Raw genomic sequence first — 24,420 nt, 5'->3', positions numbered from 1 at the left:
CAAGTGGGTACCTGTCAAGGCCTCTCTGGGATGTCAGGCCCTGATGACCATGAGCACCACTGGGGGCAAGTGGTCATTGAGAGTAGATGCAATTAACACACACACACTGACGACTCTTCTGTCTCGACCTGGTTGGTGCCCACCCCACAATGTCTCAGATCCACGTCCTGGGCTCAGGAGGCCTCTGGTCTAGTTGGCCCAGATATGGAAACTGAGGCATCGAGCAGTTAAGCAACTTCTCCCAGCTAAGCCAGCTAGTGGAGTCAGGATCCAAACCCAGGCAGCCTCTCTCCAGGACCACACAATGACAGCCCAGTAAGAATGCTCTCTGTAATGGAGGTTGCACAGGGCACTGCCATCACTCAGACGGAATGTGTAGCTCTATCTAGGAGTGCCAGGGAAGACTTCCTGGAGGAGGTGGCTTTTGAGTATGCCTTGAGAGTAGCAGAGCCTGATTAAGTGTGTGGGCTCACAAGTCAGCCTGGATTTGAATCCCAGCTGTGTGACTTTGAGGAAGTAGTTTAACCTCTCATGGTCTCAGTTTCCTCATCTGTAAAATGGGGATAATAATCATACCCCTCATAGAGTTGTTGCGAGGGTTCCACGTGGTAGTGGATGTGAAGCACTTAGTGCAGTGCAGAGGATAGACACTGTGGTTAGCATCATTCTTGCTGGGTGAGAAGGCTCTCTTTCTCCATTGATGGAGAGTGGGCTGGGGAGGGAAATAATCCTGACTCCCAGCGGAGAACCTGGCTGGCGGGGAGGAGGTGGGGAAGGACGGAGTCCAGAGCGCTGGGTATGGAGGCGGCACGCTTAGCCACTGACCCTGGCATGTCTCTGGCTCATCGTGGGCCTCGGCTCTCCATACAAACCTGCTCTGCTACCTGTGGAGGATAAACCGAGAGACCAGGGGCTTCTCCAGGATCTGGGGATCCATGGGAAATCCCATCCACTGCTCCAGCCGCTCCCAGGCCCGGTGCCTCCCCTGTCAGAGGTGTCTGGAGCCAGATGGGAGATTTGGTTGCTCATAAATAAAACCAGTTGCCATGGAGTTGACTCCAACTCATGGTGACCGCACGTGTGTCAGAGTAGAACTGTGCTCCATATGGGTTTCAATGGCCGATTTTTTGGAAGTAGATTGCCAGGGCTTTCTTCCGAGGCACCTCTAGTAGACCCGAATGTACCACCGAGGGATCCGCTCATAAATAAAATGTGCAAAAAAAAGGGCCCCAAGCACCTGCAGTGGCCATGTCTAATAGGACATTTGGAAAATTGTGAAGATTGGAAGCTGGGAAGCTAGAAGCCAGGGACATTCTGTGTTTAGGGGTGAGAAGGAGGCAAGTGGGCACCCTATCCTGACCCTCACCCCCTTCTCTTGCCCCTGCTCTGTCAGAGCCTTGAGCTGCAGAGATGAATCCCACATCTGTCAGTTAGATGTGGCTCTGAGGAGAGGCTCAGCTGAGCAGCCCCAATCTGGGACGAGGACTGAGACCCCAGCAGGCACCCAGCAGTGCTGGGGAGGGGCTGACAGCCCTGCCCTGGGAGCTTCCCCTGCTTGAGTGCCCAGGTCTAGGCTAGCCAGCCCCTTTCCTTCTCTGGACCCCACTTACTCTTCCTGTCTTCTCAAAGAAGCGATGTCTCCTTCCCTCTGGACCACCGGCAGAGCCCCATCTCAGATTTCCCAGGACACAGGGCAGGTCTCTATCAGAATTGGGAGGGAGGCAGGAGATGAGGTCAGTAGTTCCCCCAGCTGGCTAATCACCCAGATCTCTGGTGTCCTTCGTTCTCGTTAAACCACACAATGTCCAGGCCTCACCCCCAGAGCATTAGAGGCAGGAGGGGTGGAGTCTGGGAATCTGCATCTTGGACGACTGCTCACAGGTTCTGCCAGGCTTTAGGCTGAGGAAGTGAGCTGAGGGCGGCTCCTTTGTCTTCACACTAATAGTCTGGGAGTTAATTGTGCTGGTGCGTTACCCATCTCAGGGCCCCCACTCCCCACCCCCAGCACAGTTGACCTCTAGGCTGGGTCACCCAGCCCAGCCCTCTCTCTCACGAAGACTGATGGCCTGACCACTGAGGGGCCCACGGACGGAGCTTACTGCTCCCCCAGGCAGCTCTTTGCCAGGGCCATTAATCACCCCGTAATCACTGCTGGGAGGGAGGGAACTCTTTTGCAGCTCATTAACATCTCTCCGGCTGCAATCCAGGCCTGTTTCCTTTAATCTGTGTTCTTTGGAGATGAGCAATGCTGGGGAGGCAGCCTTGCACGCCATGAAGATGCCGCCGCTTGCTGAGGGGGCTTTGCTGTCATCTGCTCCCAGGGTTCAGTGGTGGGCATGGTCAGTCTGGCCCGGGTTCCAGGGAAAGGGCAGGCTCTGGGCAGGGGCTGGGGTCATGGCCGGTCTGGTCTCTCCTGAGCAGCACCGTAGATTGTCAGGCTGCAGCAATGCAGCTGGGTTGATGCCCCAGAGGTTGGGGGCAGGACGGGCAGGAGGCTGGTCTCAGGTGGGTCTGAGCTGCCCAGAGAGGGAGGGCCTTCCTGGTGGGAGGGAGGAAGGGAAGAAGGAAGGGGCCAGCAGGGGCTGGCAGTCCTTGGTAGTGGGCATGCTGGAGGGCAGACTCCCGTATCTCTTTTTGGAGTCATAGGCCTTTCTGCAAAGACAATTTGCAAAGTTTCGATCCTCTCCCCGAAAAATGGACACACGCTATCACTGCTGCAGCCATGTGCCCCCTTCCAAGCTCTTCTCCCTTCTCAGCTTCTCCAAAACCATCTTTGAGGCCTAGTCTAAACTCCACTTCCTCCAGGAAGTCAGCCGTGACTTGCCCCCTCCCTGATCCACACCAGCTGGCTCCCTGGGTGCCTTTATCCACTACAACTTTATTATATATATATTTTTTAGTTGCCATTGAGTCGTGGCCTCATGTATGTCAGAGGAGAACTGTGCTCCATAGGGTTTTCAGTGGCTGGTTTTTTGGAAGTAGATAGCCAGGCCTTTTGTCCAAGGTGCCTCTGGGTGGACTTGACCTGCCAAGTGCACGTCAAGTGTGTTAACCGTTTGCATCACCCAGGGACTCCCTCCACCACCATGGGGGTGTCCTCTGGGGACAAGCAGGAGACCGCAAGAGCACTGCTGTTGCAGGAGACTCCAGGCCTATCCCTGTCCCCTCCACATGGGTGGCTGGGCCCAGGGAGGGACTCGGAGGGATCAGCACCTCCCATCTGTGCTTTGTCCCATCTAACTCAGGCCTGGGTCGCCCTAAGGTGCCCTGGAGCTGAAGGCCCAGTCCCTGGGCGGCACATGCTTTCCTCTGCCTGTCTCAGCCCCATGCCCCCCACCCGCTGACTCCCGCTGGGCTTACCTTGGGTCCCTGTCTGCAGCCTGAGCCCCTACGGCCATGACGAGGGTGGCCCCAGCAACAGCCAGGATCATGCCCCACTGGCCGCCCTGCCCCTGCTGGCCATCTCCTCCCCGCAGTACCAGGACGCTGTGGCTACGGTCATCGAGCGAGCCAACCAGGTCTATGGAGAGTTCCTTAAGTCCTCTGATGGAGTTGGCTTCAGCGGGCAGGTAGGACAGCCTGCTGTTCCTGCCCCTGTCCTGGCCCCTGCCTGGGAGAGGGGATGGAATCTTCTGGAAGGATCAAGCCCAGGCTGTTCTAGAGCCGGAGCATCTGAGGTTGAAGGAGGCTTTTGAGATCTTTGAGTTCATCCTCATTTTACAGATAGGAAAACTGAGGCCGACAATCTGAATTTTGGTTTTGAGCCCATGCCTGAGTCTGACCCCGGACCCTAGCCTGATCCCTGAACGCAGGCTGACCCTGGCCCTAGACTAAACCCGGAGCACCCTCCCTCAGTGTGGACCCTTTCAGCACCTCTGTGGGACAGGCTCCTTCTGGAAAGGCAGCCCCTGGGGGTGAGGGGTAGGGGGTCACAGTGGACCAGCCTTTAGCCCAAGCTGTGTCTTCTCCAGGTGTGTCTCATCGGGGACTGTGTAGGTGGCCTCCTGGCCTTCGATGCCATCTGCTACAGTGCCGGGCCCTCGGGCGACAGCCCTGGCAGCAGCAGCCGGAAGGGAAGCATCAGCAGCACGCAGGTGAAGCCAGGTGGCGGGGTGGGGGAGGGACCCTTTAGGGGAGCCTCGCCAGCCCAAGGGGAGCAGGGCCTCTCCTGTGTTAGACTTTCACATTTGCCCCATGAGGTCCAGGTCAGAAAGTATCCTATCACAGCCCTACGTGGGGAGTGAGATGATTATCACAGCTGAGGAAAGTGAGGCTGCCCAAGAAAAAAAAACAAACCTAGTGCCACGGAATCAACTCTGGCTCGTGGTGACCCCATGTCTTACAGAGTAGAACTGCTCCACAGGATTTTCTTGACTGTAATCTTAATGGAGGCAGGTTGCCAGGCCTTTCTTCTGTAGCACTGTGGGTGGGTTTGAACCACCAGCTTTCAGGTTAGCAGCTGATGGCACTGTTTGCACCACCCATGGTAGTTCGCTTGGGTGTAGGAGGCAGCGTTGTGCCTCGAATCTCACCGTTACTGCGATGGGGCTACCATATTTCTTTTGGAAGACATCTGGCCTTTCACATCTTAGGAGAGAAGGATCCATGGCACCCTGTGTTTCTTGACTGGGGAGGAGGCAGGGTCTGGAGTCTCCAGTGACCACGGTGCTCTCCTTCCTTTTCTCCTTGGTCCCAAAGGACAGCCCCGTCGTGGTGGAGGAGAACTGCAGCCTGGCCGGCAGCAAGCGCCTCAGCAAAAGCAACATCGACGTCTCCAGTGGTTTGGAGGATGAGGAGCCCAAGAGGCCGTTGCCGCGGAAACAGAGCGACTCCTCCACCTATGACTGCGAGGCCATCACCCAGCATCATGCCTTCCTGTCAAGGTAATGCGGCTCCCTGTCCTCTGCCGTCCTTCCAGCCAGGCGTCCATGGGAGACAGGACCTAGGGTACAGAGTCATTTGGGAGACCTGTGGCCAGTCATCTGTCCCAGGCCCTTCCATGGGAGCCGTTTACAAGTACTGAAATGCTGGGGCCAAGGCCCCTTCCCACTGGCCCTGCACCGTTGACCCTGCAGAGACCCAGGTCCCTGCACTCTGGCACCTGCTCTACCCGGCCTGCTGAGGGGCTGAGGACAAGCTGTTTTATCTCTCTGAGCTTCAGTTTTGTCTTCTGCAAAAGGGCAAATACTGGATGGTTTTAAGAATCTGGTGAAATAACAGGTGTGTGGGTATTTTGTGAGCTTCTCCAGGTGTGTCTTCTTATTATTTCTCAGATGAGGAAATAAGGGCCAAGAAGATGAAGAATTTTCCCAGGATTACACAGTTACTGAAGACCTGGGGTCAGAGAAAACACTTGCCATCGAGTCAACTCTGACTCGTGGTGACCTCGCGTGTGTCAGAGTAGAACTGTGCTCCATAGGGTTTTCAATGGCTGTGATCTTTCAGAAGTAGATTGCCAGGCCTTTCTTCCAAGGCACTTCAGGGTGGACTTGAACCTCTAGCCTTTCAGTTAGCGGTCGAGTGTATTACCCATTTGCACCATTCAGGGTTGGAATACTGGTCTCCAAATTCCCAGTGTGGTGCTTCTGTACAGCACTCTTTTACTTGTAGGCCAGCAGGCTCCTCCACAGACCTGTTCACCCTTGAACTTTCTAGAAGAGACATGTTAATCAACACTGGCTAAATGAATTATCTGCACATTAACCCAGGATATGAGTGAGTGTTATGCATGGACCCAAACAGGAAGGAATGCCTCCTTCCTTCCTTCTTTGCTCCGCAACTCTCCCTCCTCCCTTCTCCCTCCTTCTTCCTTATTCAAGCAATAAATATCATGAGGTCATCACATCATTTAGAAAGTCACCACCCAGAAGGACCCACAATTAACACTCTGAAGTATTTCTATTCAGTATTTTTTTTATAAATGTTTGCTTTAAAACAAACGACAACAATAAAAACTCTTATATTGTGATGTTCTCCCCATATAATAAAAAATAATTGGTGAATATTCTTAAATGGGGGCAGTAGTGGTTTAGTGGTAGAATTCTCACCTTTCACGTGGGAGACCTGGGTTCGATTCCTGGCCGATGCACCTCATACAAAGCCACCACCCGTATGTCAGTGGAGGCTTGCTTGTTGCTATGATGCTGAATAGGTTTGGGCAGAACTTCCAGGCTCAGATGGGCAAGGAAGAAAGGCCTGGAGACCTACATTCATAAGACCAGCCAGTGAAAACCCTATGAATCACAGTGGTGTGATCTCCAACCAACCATGGGGACAGCTCAGGATCAGACAGCGTTGAGTTCTGTTGTGAATCGGGTCCCGTGAGTCCGGGGCCTACTTGACGGCAGCTAACAACAACAAATATTCTTAATGGCTATATAATATTCTATTAAATACATGGACCACAGTTCATTTAGCCAATCCCAGTAATTGGGCCCTTTGGCTTTCTCAAGTTCTTCTCCATTATAAAGAGTGCTTTCATACCTACGTGTATGTTAAGGTTGTTTCATTCAGCCGGGTTCCTGCAGGAGGACTTACTGGGGCGAAAGCTCTACGTATTTAAATCCCTGACTATTTAAAGCTCCGCTGATAGATTATCCCTTAGAAAAGCTGCTACATTCAAGTCAGCTTGGCAAGGTGACAATCTTGACGCTTCTGGTTCCTCTTTGAAAAATCCTTTAGGAAACCCCAAATGTGGAGTTTGACAAGAAGTTAGAGGCTCTGGGTAGCTGGTCCAACACAGCCAACTTACCCTCCGGTGTAGGGACAGAAGGTGGCTTCTTCAGCACTTAAGTAGTTGGTGTGTGTTTAGGAGCCACGCTGTACACGGACTCTGTGTTGTTGAACAGCACAGTCGTCCTCCTTGCCGGGGGCTGCTTGTCCTATGAGAATAGGAGGGAGCGTGGCAACCGAGGACTCCACTTTCCAGACTCTCACAGGTGCTTATGGAGCAGGAAGATAGGTGGGGGCCCTACCCACACTCTTTAAATTGCTATTTCTAAAATTCTCTTTGTCCTCCAACTCCAGCATTTTAGTCAAATTTGAATTTCGTTGACTGAGGCATTGGTGGTTCAGTGGCAGAATCCCCACTTTCCATGCAGGGGAGCCGGGGTTTGATTCCCGGCCAAGGCGCCTCGTGTGCGGCCATCACCCCTCTGTCAGTGGAGGCTTGCATGCTCCTGCGATGCTGAACAGGTTTCAGAGGAGCTTCCGGACTGAGACAGACTAGGGAGAAAGGCCTGGTGATCTGCTTCTGAAAATCAGTCCGTGAAAACCCTAAGGATCTCACCAACTCTGTGGAAGGCGTCAGGCGCGTGGACTCTGGTTCCCAGCCCTTTCCCAGTGACGGAGGGGCTGGGCATTCCAAGTTCCAGCTTCAGCCTCTAAGTGAGCATTGCCACCTTCTCTGCCCTCCTGTCCCTCCTCCCGGCCTTTCTCCACAGCATCCACTCGAGTGTGCTGAAGGACGAGGCTGAGCTCCCTGCATCTGGGGCCCAGCTCCCTGAGGTCAGCCTGGGCCGCTTCGACTTCGACGTGTCCGACTTCTTCCTCTTTGGCTCGCCCCTGGGTCTGGTCCTGGCCATGCGGAGGACAGTGCTGCCTGGGCTGGACGGTGGGTGTGGCCCAGTGTCACTAAGCCAACAAAATTGGGGAGTTGGGGGTGGGGGGTATACCGGTGGGGAACGTTATGGAGTTAGAGTAGATGGAGAGGGAGGAGGAGGGGCGAAGCATTGGGGGTGCAGGGGAGACAGAGGAAGAGGAAGGAGAAGGGACAGCTCTCCGAGATGGGACACTGTCTCTGTCACATGCCCCTAGCCAATTTGTGTCTGCATTGTTAGGCTGTCATGCCCTATGGGAAGAAAAGTCACCAATATTCACCCTATTGCACCCCATGCCCCTCCTTCCCCAGTACCCAGGAAGACCCACTGTGGCCAGGTGGGTCCCACCTTCACCGGCATACCCAAGCCTACCTCAGTGCTTTGCTCACGCAGCACCTGCAGCCTCTGAATGCCTTCTTCCATGCCCCTAAGATACAGAAGTGAGGCGATTTATATGAGAACAGAGAGGCACTTAGCAGTGACCCTGAGGATGCAAGTACAGGCCACCAGAGACTGGAGGGCACCTCGTGTATCAGTGGATCTGTGGTTTTCCAGCTTTCTTTTTAGCCAAAGCTTACCAACAATCTACAATACGGAACAGATAAAAAGGGAGGGGTTTGGGTTGCCTCTCTCCTGTCCCAGCCTTGACCCCACAGCTGTCCTTACTGTTGCTAAGGAGCCTTAGGGCTTCCTGGACGCTGGGCTGCCCACTCTCCTGACCCGGAAGGCAGAGGAGCCAGCCCAAGAGGCCTCAGTGGGGACACCTACTGGTCTGTGAGAGAAGTGTTCGGCCTGCTCTGGCAAACCAGAGCCTCCACCACCAGGCCTGGAAATGGAGTGCTGTCCTGAGAGAACCTGGACTAGCTTCCTAGATCAGGTGACATCTAAGAGAAACCTGGAAGAATTTGTAGTAGTTTGACCAGTTGGAAATAGTGGAGGGTGGGCCTACTAGGAGAGGGATAGCCTGAACGAAGTCAGGGCAAGAGGAGGGCAGCAAGCCTGATGGCGGAGTTGCAGGTGTTCACAGTAGCTACAGTGTTGGGTGCCAAAAGGGGCACTCCTAGGTGAGACAGGTTGGCAAGGCCTCGAATGCCAAGCTGAGCATAATGGCTTTGATTCTACTGGTAGCAGGGAGCCGTGGAAGGTTCTTGAGCAGAGGTGTAGACTGCTCAAAGCTGCATTCCAGGAAACCTTCTAGGGCCAAAGGAACAGGGTGCTCTAAAGGGGCTTCCCTCGTGTACCCTCCCCACAGGTTTCCAGGTGCGTCCTGCCTGCAGCCAGGTCTATAGCTTCTTCCACTGCGCAGACCCCTCTGCCTCGCGGCTCGAGCCACTGCTGGAGCCCAAGTTCCACCTGGTGCCACCTGTCAGCGTGCCCCGCTACCAGAGGTTCCCACTGGGCGACGGACAGACCCTCCTTCTTGGTAGGCTCTTGGGGATGGGGGGAGAGTGTGCTGAGCAGGAGGCTGGGCCCCCCAGCCAGGTGGTACCCCAGGGCCACCCTCTCTGAGCAGCTGCTATGAGCTGTCAGTTAATGGCTGGCTAGAATCACCAGAGCAGGGTCTGCTTGCTTTTGGGGGCCGGGACTACCTGCCTTCAGAGCAGCCCATCTGAGCTGAGCTCTGTGTGAGCTGCCTTGGGGCTCAGAGACCCAGGCTGTCGCCCTCGCAAGCTCCCAACTGAGCCCCTGTGGCAGGGCCAGTGTAATGCTCAAGCTGTCAACTCAGTTGTAAATTCAGGGATCCATGCTGACTCCTGGAAACCCTGGTGGCATAGTGGTTAAGTGCGACGGCTGCTAACCAAAAGGTAGGCAGTTCGAATCCACCAGGCGCTCCTTGGAAACTCTATGGGGCAGTTCTACTCTGTCCTATAGGGTCGCTATGAGTTGGAATCAATTTGACGGCAACGGGTTTATGCTGACTACTTACTACCCCGGAGTCCAGCCTGGACAGTGGAGGTGTAGGGCAGGGTTTCATCCTGGGACAGGTGGCCTTTGACCCAGGCCTGGACAGGGAAGATGCATTTGGACAAGTGGAGAGAGCTGGATGATGGGGTTGGGGAAGGAGCAGCAGCAGCAAGGGCAGGTGGGCTGGGGGAGGGGCCGGTAGCCCCTGGAGTGGGCTGAGGCAGGCACGGACTGGGCAGCCAGGGGTCTGAAACCAGCCCCTCAGCTCCACTCCCCGAGATGAGGGGGTTTCCCTGAGTCCTCACAGAGGCTTGGGTCCAGTGGGTGGGGGACTGTGCCTGCGGCTGGCTCAGGATTAAACACCACCCCCGTTTCAGTGGAGACTTACTTTCCAAAGTCTTCCTTCGTCAGGAACTTCAATGGGTAGATGAGGCTCTAAAACCCCCACCCCCGTTTTAAAATGTGTCCTCTTGAGCAGGGCGCTCTCCTTCCTCTCAAGGGCGCCCTGGCTCTGTGGCCAGAGGCCAGAGGGCCCATTCACTTCCAAGCTCAGCTGGAAGTCCTTTGTGGCTGGGGAGGAGTGTGATAAAACAGGACATGGTTAGGCATCACCCCTGAGGCCCCAGCCAGGGGCTTTCGGGGTCAGTCTCCCAGAGGCTCCTAAAGTAGAGGAGGTGAAACTCAACAATGTATTGTGGCTGATGAGTCCCTTCGGGCCCCAGAGGGGGTTAGGGGTGTGTGCAGGCTCCCTGTTGGGCTGGCGAGCCAGCAGGGCAGGCTGGCGAGCCAGCAGGGCGGGCTGGCGAGCCAGCAGGGCAGGCTGGCTCCCCTGAGTGACCAGCCTCCCGCCCAGCACAGGAGGCACGAATGCGCAATTCTGTTGAGACACTTGGCCATGACCTTGAAATTCCCCTTCCAGCCGATGCCCTGCACACCCACAGCTCCCTCTTCCTGGAGGACAGCTCCCGGGGCAGCCCACCCCTTCTGGACGCCCCTGCCTCGCTCTCACAGGCCCCGAGGTCCCAGCGCCCGGGGCGGAGGATGAGTGAGGGCAGCTCCCACAGTGAGAGCTCAGGGTCCTCGGACAGCCTGGCACCTGCGGGTGCCTCCTGCAGTGAGTGAGGCTCTGCCTGGACTTGTGGGAGGGGGACCTTGCAGGTGGCTGCTGGTCGACCACCAGGGCTATTAAGGCCCACCTGGGGGTGGGGGGAGGGGTGAAGGGACTCCTGGGTGGCATTCCTGCCTTTAGGGAGCACTTGGTCTCTAGGTGGAAACCTCGCTTCAGACTGAATCCTTACCCTGGCCCCAGGCTGAGCTCTGATCTTGGAGAGAACCCTGACCTCTGACCCTGAATAGGGCCCTAAACACTAACCCTGGACAGTGTGGGCCCTAACCCTGGCCCTAACTCCAGACTGAGCTCTGATCTCAGAGCGAGTCCTGACCTCCAGCCCTGGAGTGTGCCCTAAACTTTGACCCTGGTCCTGGAGTGAGCTTTGACCTCTGCAAAGCCCTGACCTGCAAACCTGGACAGAGCCCTGATCTCTGACCATAGACCAAGCCCTGACTTCTCCAGGCATAGAGTGAGCTCTGAGCTCAGACCAAGCCCTAGTCCCAACATTCAGTGTCTCGCTGAGAATCACTGCTGACCTGGGTAAGACTGTGGGGGTCCCTGAGGGTCCCAACCCCATTCCTGGGGACCAGTTTGGAGCACATGTCTTACAGGAGGGCTGGGCTGGCAGAGGGGCTGGTGGGTGGTGAGAAGGTGGGAGTCATTCAGAGCAGGGCTCCCTAGCCCCCAAACCTGTGCCCTGAGTGGCATGTCCATCACTGGGTCTGTGTACCAGGGCTTCCACACTGCCCCCTGAGTCAAGACCCTAGGCAGGTCACTGTCCTCACCTCCCTCTTGGACCCACAGTCACGGCCAAGTGGTGGGGCACCAAGAGAATTGACTACGCCCTGTACTGCCCTGATGTCCTCACCGCCTTCCCCACCGTGGCCCTGCCCCACCTCTTCCATGCCAGCTATTGGGAGTCCACAGACGTGGTCGCCTTCATCTTGAGACAGGTATGCTGCCCCCTTGCTGTCCCTGCCTCGGGCCCCTCTGGAGGCTCCCATCCTTCTGGTCTGGAGAAGAAGTGTGCTGTTTATCCCAAGAGCAATGGAAAGGTGCTGGAGCATTTGAACATGGGCAGACAATGTGTTTTATAAAGACCACTGACTACTATGTGGCTAAAGGCATGGTCTTTCTAGAAAATGAAATAGAAATAGAATGTACTGATGCTTCAACTTAGAATCTGGAGCAATGGATTCCTACTCCCCTCTGAATCTCAGTTTCCTCGTCTGTAAAATAAACAGTGCAGCACAAAGACCAGTGAATAGGGGTCAGGGCAGGGTGGAGGTCAGATTACACACAGCCTCCGAGGCCAAAGGAAAAAAAAAAAACATTGCCTCCTAGTCGATTCTGACTCATAGCGACCCTATAGGACAGAGTAGAACTGGCCCATAGAGTTTCCAAGAGCACCTGGTGGGTTCGAACGGCTGACCTTTTGGTTAGCAGCCATAGCTCTTAACCACTACACCACCAGCGTTTACCAAAGGAAGGAATTTGATTTTATAATCCACTCCAATTCCAAAATCTCGTGTTCTGAATCGTCTTTGAGTTCCCTAAATCAGTGAGAAACCATGGTAGAGTTTTGAGCGAGGAAGAGATATCAGCTGACTCGTATATTTAAAAGGAAACCCTGGGGCTGCTGTGTGGGGACAAGAGAGAAGCACGGGCCTGTTATGAGGCGAGCGTAGGAGCCCGGCTTGGTGATGATGGTGTGGACTGGGGCACTGGTGGTGGAGGTGCTGAGAAGTGGCTAGATTTGAGTCATGGTCATAGGATTTGCTGATGCTGGGACATGAGGGCAAGAAGGGGCCCAACAAGTCCTGCTTTTTGCTTGAGTAACTGCAGGTGTGTCATGGATTGAATTGTGTTCCCCCAAAATGTCTGTCAACTTGGCTAGGTCAAGATTCCCGGTATTGTGTGATTGTCCACCATTTTGTCATCTGGTGTGATTTTCCTATGTATTGTAAACCCTGTCTCTATGATGTTGATGAGATGGGATTAGCGGCAGTTATGTAGCCTCAATCTATAAGATTAATCTACAATTTGAGCCAATCTCTTTTGAGATATGAAAGAGAGAAATGAGCAGAGAGGCAGGGGGAACCTCATACCACTAAGAAACAAGAGCCAGGAGAATAGTGTGTCCTTTGGACCTGGGGTCCCTGTGCTGAGAAGCTCCTCATCCAAGGGAAGATTGATGACAGGGACCTTCCTCCAAAGCCAACAGAGACAGAAAGCCTTCGCCTGGAGCTGACGCCCTGAATTTGGACTTGTAGCCTACTAGACTGTGAGGGAATTGACTTCCGTTTGTTGAAGTCACCCACTTGTGGTGTTTCTGTTATAGCAGCACTAGATAACTGAGACAGGGTGCCACTCCCTAAGATAAGGAAGGGGAGGGCTGGGGTGAGGTACGGGAAATCAAGTCTTGGCTTGTGGATGTATGAAATGTGAGACGCCTGTTAGATGTTGAGTAGGAAGGTGGATATATGAATTTAATGAATGTAAGAGCTGGGATTAGAGGTAAACATGTGCGGTCACTAGAGCTTGGGTAGCATTTAAAACTGTTGATGGGTATGATACCAAGGAAGTTACAATAGATAGGGAAGTTCAGGGATGAGTCCTGGGGTTCCCAGGGGATAAGGGGCAACCACCAAACCAGGCTGAAGAGGAGCACCCCTCAGAGTCAGGTGAGGACCAAGGAGCGGGGTAGACTGGAGTGGACCACTGTGTTTGGCAGGATGGAAGTCCTTGGGCCTTGGCAAAAATGGCCTCAGAGGAGCAATGGGGATGGAAATGCGATGAAAATCGGTGGAGGAGAGAATGTGAGATGAGGAAATGGAGACAGAGTACGGGAATAAGTCTTTTGTGGGATTTTGCTATGAGGGAGAGCACAGAAATGTGAGGGTAACTGGAGGGCCACCACGGGTCTGTTGCTGTTGTCTTGTGCTGTCAAGTGGATTCAGACTCATGGTGACCCCATGTAGTACAGAGTAGAACTGCTCCATAGGTTTTTCTTGGCTGTCATCTTTATGGAAGCAGATTGCCAGGACTTTTCTTGTGTGGTACCGTTGAGTGGGTGTGAACCACCAGCCTTTTGGTTACCAGCTGAGCCAAATGGTTTGTGCCACTTAGGGGACTAGGGAGAGTTTTTTTTTTTTTTTAAAGATGTGTGATATTACAGCATATTTGGATGCCAAATTGAAGGGTCCAGTAGGGAGGGACTAGCCAGTGATACAGAGAGAGGAGAATTGCTGGAGCAATGTCTTGAGTAGGTGAGACGGCCGGGCTCCAGGGCTCCAGCTGGCTTTCCATAGGAGCTTCCAGAGGGAGGTCAGCCATTGGCATAGCAGGGAGGCGGAGAAGGGAAACTGATGCAGGAGGGCACCAGGCTTGGGCATGGAGGACAGAGGTGTTCCGAGGACACAGTGTGGGCTTAAGCAGAGCCACTTGGGGGTCAGGGTAGGCGGGCAGGGAGACAGGCTCTGGGGTCCTCAGGCTCCTGAGGGTTCCACGTTGGGGGAACAAGTGGGAGGACCTGCTGGTCACAATCTGGTTATCCCTAACACCCTGGGACGGTGGGACGGGTATCAGATGGTCTGACCAAGCACCTGCTGGCTGCTTGTCAGGTGATGCGCTATGAGAGCGTGAGCATCAAGGAGAGCACTGGCCTCGATCCCGCGGCACTGAGCCCTGCCAACCCCCGCGAGAAGTGGCTTCGAAAGAGGACCCAGGTCAAACTGCGGGTACGTGGGGCTGCTCTGGGGGCGGGGCATCCACATGGCAGATAAGGGGTGGGCTGGAATGTGGGGGGCAGAGACCCAGGGAAGGCCCGGAGAGTGAGGGTACCGGAGTGGGCAAAGGCATGGTAGCTCCTGCTGAGGCTGGCCTGAAAGAAACGAAGGAGTGTAAAAGGGAGGTAGCAGGAGGTAAGCCTGAAGGAGCTCAGAGAAGACGTTGAATGCCGAGCTCAGGACTTGGACTTGCTCCAGAGGCCTGGAGGGGTTTTAACAGATTTGGGCTTTATAAAGATGGTGCGTCTGTCATGGGGTCTAGTGTTTTACTTTTTATTTTATTTTATTGTTATAAAATATATACAGATAGTCCTCGACTAATGTCAGGGTTTCATTCCAATGACTCCATTGTAAGTCGAATACCCCTTTTTTTTTTTTTTAGGTTTTCATTATCATTGCCTTTATTATCAGTACCTTTATATATCCGATGTTTCTTTATCTTTGGAGGTTGGAAACATTACATATAAACTTACATATATATATATATTTTTTTTTTCTTTTTCTTTTTTACATTGGTTACCAGCCCCACGGCACGTCAACGCTCTCCCTTCTCGACTTGGGGTTCCCTATTACCAGCTTTCCTGTCCCCTCCTGCCTTCTAGTCCTTGCCCCTGGGCTGGCGTGCCCCTCTAGTCTCGTTTTGTTTTATGGGCCTCTCCAATCTTTGGCTGAAGGGTAAACCACAGGAGTGATTTTATTACTGAGCCAAAAGGGTGTCTGGGGGCCATACTCTCGTGGTTTCTCCAGTCTCTGTCAGGCCAGTAAGTCTGGTCTTTTTTTTTTTTTTGCAGGCTCTGGTTTTTATTTATTTTTAAAATTTTATTATTAACTTTTATTGAGCTTCAAGTGAACGTTTACAAATCAAGTCAAACTGTCACATATAAGTTTATATACACCTTACTCCATACTCCCACTTGCTTTCCCCCTAATGAGTCAGCCCTTCCAGTCTCTCGTGCCAATTTTGTCAGCTTCCAACTCTCTCTATCCTCCCATCCCCCCTCCAGACAGGAGATGCCAACACAGTCTCAAGTGTCCACCTGATACAAATAGCTCACTCTTCATCAGCATCTCTCTCCTACCCACTGTCCAGTCCCTTTCATGTCTGATGAGTTGTCTTCAAGAATGGTTCCTGTCCTGGGCCAACAGAAGGTTTGGGGACCATGACCGCCGGGATTCCTCTAGTCTCAGTCAGACCATTAAGTATGGTCTGTTTGTGAGAATTTGGGGTCTGCATCCCACTGATCTCCTGCTCCCTCAGGGGTCTCTGTTGTGCTCCCTGTCAGGGCAGTCATCGGTTGTGGCCAGGCACCAACTAGTTCTTCTGGTCTCAGGATGATGTAGGTCTCTGGTTCATGTGGCCCTTTCTGTCTCTTGGGCTCTTAGTTATCATGTGACCTTGGTGTTCTTCAATCTCCTTTGATCCAGGTGGGTTGAGACCAATTGATGCATCTTAGATGGCCGCTTGTTAGCATTTAAGATCTGGTCTTTTTTTGTGAGTTAGAATTTTGTTCTACATTTTTCTCCAGCTCTGTCTGGGACCCTCTAGTGTGATCCCTGTCAGAGCAGTCAGTGGTGGTAGCCAGGCACCATCTAATTGTACTGGACTCAGTCTGGTGGAGGCTGTGGTAGTTGTGGCCCATTAGTCCTTTGGACTAATCTTTCCCTTATGTCTTTAGTTTTCTTCATTCTCCCTTTTTCCCAAAGGGGTGAGACCAGTGGAGTATCCTAGATGGCTGTTCACAAGCTTTTAAGATCCCAGATGCCACTCACCAAAGTCGAATGTAGAACATTTTCTTTATAAACTATGTTATGCCAGCTGAGCTGGATGTTCCCCGAGACCATGGTCCCCCCAGCCCTCAGCCCAGTAATTCAGTCCCTCAGGGAGTTCAGATGGGTCTCTGGAGATTCCATGTCCTTGCCTTGGACACATGGTACTGGCTTCCCCAGGACTGTGTACTGTCTTACCCTTCACCAAAGTTACCACTTAATTCAGATATATTTTAATACATACATACATACATAAAAACACAAATCATAAAAAAAAAAGTCCTAAGTGTGGTTCGTCGTAATTCAACTATGTCACAAGGCAGGGACTACCTGTATAACAAAACATTTGGCATTGTAACCAATTTTAAGAGGCACAATTTAGTGACATTAGTTCCTTTCACCAAATTGTGCAATTATCACCACTAGCCAGTTCCAAATTCGGGGCCTGTTTTTGATTAAGGAGCTCCAGTAGGAAGCTATTCGCAGAGTCTGGTCAAGAGCTAATGAGGCTGGGTCTGGGATGAGATACCAATATGAACGATACTATACAGGAAGGGTCACCAGATAAAGTGACTTAGGTCTCGAAGGCCAGGCTGGGTGTGGTGGGTGGTTGAGGCCATCACAGTCCTTGAGCTGTGGAATGAATTGAACCCAGAAGTGAAGGTGTATGAGAATGCTGAGATGGATAGAGATACAATGATGTGACATCGGAGTCGCTCCAAAATAATCCAGAGTTGGGGGGCAATTGGGGACCAGACTGAAACCGGAACGGCCATGCACTGATCAATGGTGATGCTGGTGACAGGCACACCAGGCTTTGTTATCCTATCCTACTTTCATATATGTTAGACATTTCCCACGAAAATAGAACATGTAGTAAATGGCTATTGAGTGTGAGCTGTGATGGAGAAGGAGGGACCAAAGGGGACACAATGGTTTCCAGTCTAGGAACCTGGACGGGTGATAGGTTGGGAGGACTGGTTGTGATCTCAGGGGCCAGCTGAGAGAATCAAAAGCAGAGACTGCGTATTTATGGAAACCCCCACGTTCCTTGAAGACAATGTTAGGGGTCTCGTGGTCTTTTTCTCATGAGTTCTAACAGAAGCTAATAGGAAAACATAATTCAGTAGGTCCATATCCCTTTAGCCAATCCTAAGAACAATCCAATGTAGAAAGCAAGGTCAAGCCTAGCTTGCAGAGACTAAGCTGGGCTCTTGCTGTCCTTGCAGAACGTCACTGCTAACCACCGGGCCAATGACGTGATTGCTGCTGAAGATGGCCCCCAGGTTCTGGTGGGGCGGTTCATGTACGGACCCCTCGACATGGTCGCTCTGACCGGAGAGAAGGTACTGTGGGCTGGGTCTCCCCTCCTCAGCTAGCCTTACCCTGCCCCAAGTACCACGTGATGCCAGGTGGCACACAGGCGGATTGAGAGCTCCAGGAGGAGCTGTGCTGTGTGGTGGAACACGGAGCTGGGAGCTACCACCTGCCCGGGGAGGCCAGGGAAGGTGAGCTCGGCGTGTCTGAGGAGGAATAAGGAACCAGTGTGGCTGCAGTCCCTGAGTGGTGCAAACGGTTAAGCCCTCAGCTGCTAACCAAGAGGCTCAAGGTTAGAGTCCACCCAGAGGGGCTTGGAAGAAAGGTCTGGTGATCTACGTCTGAAAAAGCAACCATTGAAAATGCTATGGTGCTCAGGTCTGTTCTGACACGTGGGGTCACCGTGAGTCAGAGCCGACTCGATGACAGCTGCTTAATGGTGGCTGGAGCAGATCGAGGAAGAGGGGGGATGAGGATGGTAGGAGGGGGTGGGAGAGGCTTTTCAGGGCCTTGGGGGCCACGGTAGCTTTTATTATATGTGAGATAGGAAGCCAGTGAAAGGTTCCCATCAGGGGAATTGATGGGGTGTGGATGACGTGGAGGGTGAAAGACAGAGGGGACAGGAAGTGTAAGTAAGTAAATGAAGGCACAGAACTGGGAAATACCCTCGGGCAGAAGCCTGACCCCCAGGTCTGCTGTGCTGTGCAGAAAGCAAAGCTGCCCAGCCCCTGTGCCAGCCTGCAGCCCCCCACCCAGCCCCCATGCCAGCCTGCAGTCCCCCACCTTCAGTGAGTTCCCTGCCCGCCCCCCCTCCTGCAGGTGGATATCCTGGTGATGGCAGAGCCGTCCTCGGGCCGCTGGGTGCACCTGGACACAGAGATCACCAATAGCAGTGGTCGCATCACCTACAGTGTGCCCCGGCCGCGGCGCCTGGGGGTCGGTGTCTACCCAGTGAAGATGGTTGTCAGGTGAGACCTGGGAAATGTTCTCATGGTGGGTTCTCCATTCCATGGCCCTTCCTACCAGGCCCGTCAAGACTCTTTGGGACATTCCCCCTGCCCCTGCCCAATCTGCACAGAGACAGGAAGACAGACGAGGTCCCCAGCTGTAGCACCCAGATTCTCTCTGACCCGGGCCCCAGACTGAGCCCTGGCTCTCGCCTCAGGCTGACCTCTAGACTCAGGCTGACCCCTGGCCCTGACCAATTACCACAGGCAGGTGTCTTTCAGGGGTGACCAGACCAGTGCGATGAGCTACCTCACGGTGCTGCCCCGTGGTATGGAGTGCGTCGTGTTCAGCATCGATGGGTCCTTTGCAGCCAGCGTGTCGATCATGGGAAGTGACCCCAAGGTTCGGCCAGGTGCAGTGGACGTTGTCCGGTGAGTTTCCCCTGCAGGGCAGGAGCCAGCCACCCTGGGGGAAGTGTGCCATGGTTCTTCTGGGTTCCTCTAGGATTCCTCTAGAATTTTCTAGGAATTCTGTTGAACTCCCTGGCTGGGAGCTGGGAAGTCCTGGCTTCACTTCCAATAGTAATTTGCTGAGGGTCCCTGGGAAAATCCCTCCCCCTTTCTGGACCTCAGCTCCTTCACTTGTTTGTTCCTTCATTGATTCATTCATTCACCCATTTACTCTAACTCTGAGTTATCTGCTCTGTGTGTTGAACCAGGCCTGGCCCCTCACACTGAACCCATTCAGGATGGAAGCAGTGTGTCTTGCTTTCCTATTGCTGTGCAACAAACAGTTCTAGAACTTAGTGGCTTAAAATAATAGTTTATTATTCTATCTCATGGTTCTGTGGATTGGCTAGGTTTTGCTGGAAGGTTCTCACTTGGGGTCTGTCTTAGCTAGCTAGTGCTGCTATAACAGAAATACCACAAATGGGTGGCTTTAACAAACAGAAATTTGGTTTCTCACAATTTAGGGGGCTAGAAGTCTGAAATTAGGGTGCTGGCTCTAGGGGACAGCTTTCTCTCTTTGTCGGCTCTGAAGGTGGTCCTTGTCCCTTCTGAGTTTCTGCTCCCGGGTGATCTTCACGTGCTTGGCATCTCTTCCCTGGTCTCTGCTTGTTCTCTTGCTTTTTTAATCTCTTATATCTAAAAATACACCAATCCTGCCTCATCAACATAACAAAGACAACTCATTCCCAAATGGGATTATAACCACAGGCATAGAGATTGGAATTTACAACACATATTTTTTGGGGGCACAATTCAATCCACAACATTCCACCCTTTAGTCCCCCAAAATTCATGTACTCCCCACATGCAAAACACATTCACCCCATCACATCATCTTAAAAGTCTTAAATCCATTCCAAGTCCAATAGCTCATGTTCAGAATCATCTAAATCAAATAGGGGTGAGACTCTAGGCATATTCCATCCTAGGGCAAAATTCCTCTTCGTCTGTGAGCCTGCGAAATCTAGAATACAAATTATACGCTTCCAAAGTACAATGGTGGGACAAGCACCAGGTAGACATTTCCATTACAAATGGGATAAATTGGAGGCAAAGAAGGAATAAAGGGCACCAAGCAAGTCCAAAACCCAGCAGAACAATTTACATTAGCTCTCAAGTCTTGAAAATAATCTTTTCTTTGGGGCCATCTGGGTAAGGGCCCTGCCCTCCAGATTCTGGGTGTTGGCCATGCTGTCTGGATTCTGGGTGGAGGCCCCTCAGTCCTTGGGCTTCAGCCCCACCTTCCAGGCCCACTGGGATGGCAACTCTGCTCCCTCGACTTTGGGTATCCCTATTGTCCTAGTCCATTTCAGTGGCAACCCCACCCTTTTGGCCCTGGCAGACCCCATTCTTCTGTTCCTTGGGCATGGCAGCCCCGCCCCCTCAGCTTTGGGCAAAATGAATGGCAGCCCCACACTCTGGAACCAAGTTGGTGAAGATCTGATTCTTTGAAACCTAGGAGGCCTTGGCTCTACCCTTTGAGACCCCAGAGGCCATGGCCCCACCCTTTGAGACTGAGGCAGTTCTGCTTCCTGTACTCCTTCCAACAGTCTGCTGATCTCTGAGTTGATCTAGGGAAGGTTCTTTTCTTTTGTTTGAGGACAACAGATGTAGCTCCTTTGGTCTGTTTCCTGCCTGTAGATTTCCAAGAGGCAGACAGCATTCTTTCCTTTCCTTCTTTCTCTGTCCCCTTCAGCCTAAGCTCTTGGGTTTTCTGCTGTGGTAGTCGGTTAGATCCATCAGTCACAGGCTTAATACCTTTCACAAAAGACTGTGTAGCCGCATTCTTGGTCAAAATTATAGGACACGTGTCCTTAGTTTGTATGACAGAATTTCCCGAATCTTTAAGTTTTGTTTTCATTTTGCACAGTTCATTTTTAAGTCCATCTCTTTCCTCTCGCATTTTACTCTAAGTAGCAAGGAGAAACCATGCGGCCCCTTTAAGATCTTGCTGAGAAATCTCAGCCAAATATCCAATATTCATTCACCCATTTACTACCCAAGATCATCACTTACAAGTTCTACCTTCCACCAAACATTTGAACATAATTCAGACAATTCGTCGCCACTGCATAAAAAGCATTGCCCTTCCTCCATTGTCCTATCATATGTTCATTATTTTCTTTTAAAGCCTCACCAGAAACACATTTAACATCCACATTTCCAGCAATATTCTGTTGCTTGTGCCATATGTATTCTCTAAGACTATAAAAACTTTCCTCACTTCTGTCTGAGCCCTCACCAGAATTGCCTTTGATGTTCATAGCACTATCAACAGTCTCTTCGGGGCAATCTAGGCTTTTACTCTTAGACACCTTGAAAATTCCAAAACCACTTCCACATTTTAGGTGTCTGTTAGAGCAGCACCCCACTCTTGGTACCAAATTCTGTCTTAGTTATCTAGTGCTGCTATTACAGAAATGTCGCCAGTGGGTGTCTTTAACAAACAAATTTATTTTCTCACAGTTTAGTAGGCTAGAAGTCCGAAATGGGATTATAACCAGGCATAAAAAAAAAAAAATAGAGATTAGGATTTCTAACTTATGTTTTTGGGGACATAATTCAATCCATAACAGGGTCTTAAGCAGTTATAGTCAGATAGTGGTCATCTAAACACTCCACCAGGCCAGAAGTCTGTTCTCCAGTCTTCATAGTCTGCACCCTCCTTCTTGGCCTAGCAAAATCAGTTTCTCATTTTCTTCTTTTTGTCTTTCTGCATTTGCTGATCTTTGCACAATGACATGTATTGTTTTTTGTAAAAGAAAAAATACATGTACTTAGTTTTCATTTAAAAAAAAATCCTTGCCATTCTCCAGGGGCTATCTCAAATGCCACCTCTCCCAGGAAACCGACCCTGCTTCCCTCAATCAAAATTAATAGCTCTCTGCTCTGATTCCTATTTCTCAGTTAGCACTTTGTGTTAGCCAGTCTCCAAATAGGGCTCCCCAGTGAGCTCTGATTCCAGTATTCATGTGTTTATGTGGTCCCTTCCCCTTTTCACTTGTGACCAATAGAATGCAATGGAAAGGACGCTGTGTGGCTTCCAGGCTGGGTCATAAGAAGCCTTGCAGCTTCTACCTGGTAGGGCCATTGCGGAGAAGGGCCCAGGAGAAGAGGGGCAGGAGTGGGGGAGGGTAGTTTGTTGTGGGTTTGCTGAGCTGGGAGCGTGAATGTAGGGGACCCCCTTGTCCTCTCTAGCGCTCCGTGGAGCACCTTCTGGCTTCTCAGGAGGGCAGCGGGTGGGGCAGGCTGTGGAGCATGGGAATGGGAGGGCTGGCATGGGCCTGGCTGGACCCTACAACACCGTCTCAGGCACTGGCAGGACCTGGGCTACATGATCCTCTACATCACCGGGCGGCCGGACATGCAGAAACAGCGGGTGGTGTCGTGGCTGTCCCAGCACAACTTCCCCCAGGGCATGATCTTCTTCTCCGACGGGCTGGTGCATGACCCGCTGCGGCAGAAGGCCATCTTCCTCCGCAACCTTGTGCGTGAGGTGAGTGCTGGGCAGGCGGGGCCTCCACAGCCTGCCCTTCCGGGGTGAGGGGAGAGAAGAGGCCCGCCTAGGAAAGTAAGGCCTTTACAGTCCTTCCTTCCTCCTTCAACCCCCTTGGGCTTCATGCATTTATCCTGCAGCCTCAGGCTGTGCCTGGGGACAGCTCTTTCACGTGGATCTCATGCTGCCCTCTTAACAACCCTGTGAGGTAGGTGGCATCCCTGGATGCAAATGGTTAACCTTCTCAGCAGCTAACCAAAAGGTTGCCTGTTCGAGTCTACCCAGAAGCACCTCAGAAGAAAGGCCTGGCAATCTACTTTCAAAAAAATCAGTCATTGATAAAGACAGAAAATGATACTGGTGAGGAGTGAGCTTCTTGGCTCAAGAAGACAAATGAGGCTATGCGGGCAGCTCCTGTCTGGAGGAGGGATGAGAAGGCAGAGGGGGCCAGGAGCTGGTTGAGTGGGCATGGGGAATACAGGGTGGAGAGGAGCGTGCTGTTTCATTAGGCGGAGAGCAGCTAGGAGTACGTAATAGCAAGGTGTATATAAGTTTTTGTATGAGAGACTGACTTGATTTCTAAACTTTCACTTAAAGCACAATTTAAAAAAAAGAATAAATCAAAAGAATCAGTCATTGAAAATCCTGTGGAGGACAGATACGCTCTGACACACGTGGGGTTGCCGTGAGCTGGAGATGACCCCGTGGCAACTGGTTCATTGGTTGCAACGTAGGCGTGTGTGACCTTATGGGCAGATGATCCCACTGAGGTACGGTGACTTGCCCAGTATCTCAGAGTCCGGTTTTCATCCTTTTTCCCCTGACTCTAAAGCCTAAACTCTAGTCTACATCTGGTTACTCATTCAAAAAACACTTACTAAGTGCCTATTGTGTTCCCAGAGGGCAGCGGTGGCTCAGTGGTAGACTTCTTGCCATCCCTGTAGGAAACCCAGATTTGATTGCCGGCCAAGACAGCCACCACCCCTATCATTGGAGGCTTGTGTGTTGCTGTGATGTTGAACAGGCTTTAGTGGGGCTTCCAGACTAAGACAGAGTAGGAAGAAAGGCTTGGCAATCTACTTCTGAAAATCAGCCAGTGAAAACCGGATGGATCGTAATGGTCTGATCCACAGCTTATCATGGCGATGGCACAGGAGCTGGCAGTGTTTCAGGAGTTGGGTGCCAACTTGCTGGCAGCTGACAACAAAACAGCACTGCGCTCCCTACCCCGTGTGTGGTGGTGGGGCTGCACACAGACAAAAGTCGCACAGAACATGTTTTCCAAATCTTGCGACTTAAGACTGGTCTCGCAGTGTGGTCCAGGGACCAGCAGCACCTTCATCATTCCTGGAACTTGTTAGAAATGCAAATTCTCTGGCCCCACCCCAGACTTACTGACTCAGAAACTCCGGGGAGGAGGCCCAGCAAGCTGTTTGAATAAGCCCTCCAGGGGATTCTGATGCACACAAAATTTGGGGAACCACTGGTCTAGAGCAGGGTTGACAAATGACGGCCTGGGAGCTAAATCCAGCCCACAGCCTGTTTTCATTTGACCTCTGAGCTAAGACTGGCTTTTACACTTTTAACTGGTTGGGGGAAAAGAAATCAGAGGAACGATACTATTCTGTGACCTGTGAAAATTCTTTGACCTGTCCATAGTAATGTTCTCTTTGGAGCAAAGCCCTGTGTTGTCTGTGGCTGCTTTGCACTGCAGTGGAGGGGCTGAGGAATTGCAGGACAGTGCAAAGTCTCAAGTGTTTACTATTTGGCTCTTCGCAGAAAAAGTTTGCCAATCCCTGATCTAGAAGGACATGTAAATTGACCATTTACTAGTGTGTGATTTTTACTATGGAAACCCTGGTGGCATAGCGGTTAAGTACTACGGCTGCTAACCAAGAGGTCAGCAGTTCGAATCCACCAGGCGCTCCTTGGAAACTCTATGGGACAGTTCTACTCTGTCCTAAAGGGTCGCTATGAGTCG

General features: G+C 52.1%; 1 protein-coding gene across 1 annotated transcript in view; it reads left to right on the top strand.

Moving 5' to 3' along the window:
- The window catches only part of PITPNM3 (PITPNM family member 3), a 111,399-nt gene that overhangs the window by 78,044 nt on the left and 8,935 nt on the right, over positions 1 to 24,420 (top strand). Inside the window, exons 7-18 of the mRNA XM_049860283.1 lie at positions 3,380 to 3,569; positions 3,972 to 4,094; positions 4,699 to 4,883; positions 7,443 to 7,612; positions 8,851 to 9,021; positions 10,423 to 10,617; positions 11,419 to 11,567; positions 14,238 to 14,354; positions 17,399 to 17,515; positions 18,306 to 18,454; positions 18,716 to 18,865; positions 22,256 to 22,439. Of these exons, the coding sequence (XP_049716240.1) occupies positions 3,380 to 3,569; positions 3,972 to 4,094; positions 4,699 to 4,883; positions 7,443 to 7,612; positions 8,851 to 9,021; positions 10,423 to 10,617; positions 11,419 to 11,567; positions 14,238 to 14,354; positions 17,399 to 17,515; positions 18,306 to 18,454; positions 18,716 to 18,865; positions 22,256 to 22,439 (1,900 nt within the window). The remainder of the gene's footprint in view (positions 1 to 3,379; positions 3,570 to 3,971; positions 4,095 to 4,698; positions 4,884 to 7,442; positions 7,613 to 8,850; positions 9,022 to 10,422; positions 10,618 to 11,418; positions 11,568 to 14,237; positions 14,355 to 17,398; positions 17,516 to 18,305; positions 18,455 to 18,715; positions 18,866 to 22,255; positions 22,440 to 24,420) is intronic.

This window comes from Elephas maximus, chromosome 19 (genome assembly GCF_024166365.1).
Source record: "Elephas maximus indicus isolate mEleMax1 chromosome 19, mEleMax1 primary haplotype, whole genome shotgun sequence".
Classification (NCBI taxonomy): domain Eukaryota; kingdom Metazoa; phylum Chordata; class Mammalia; order Proboscidea; family Elephantidae; genus Elephas; species Elephas maximus.
Note: the sequence above shows the minus strand (reverse complement) of the source record. Positions and strands in the feature narration are given on the sequence as shown.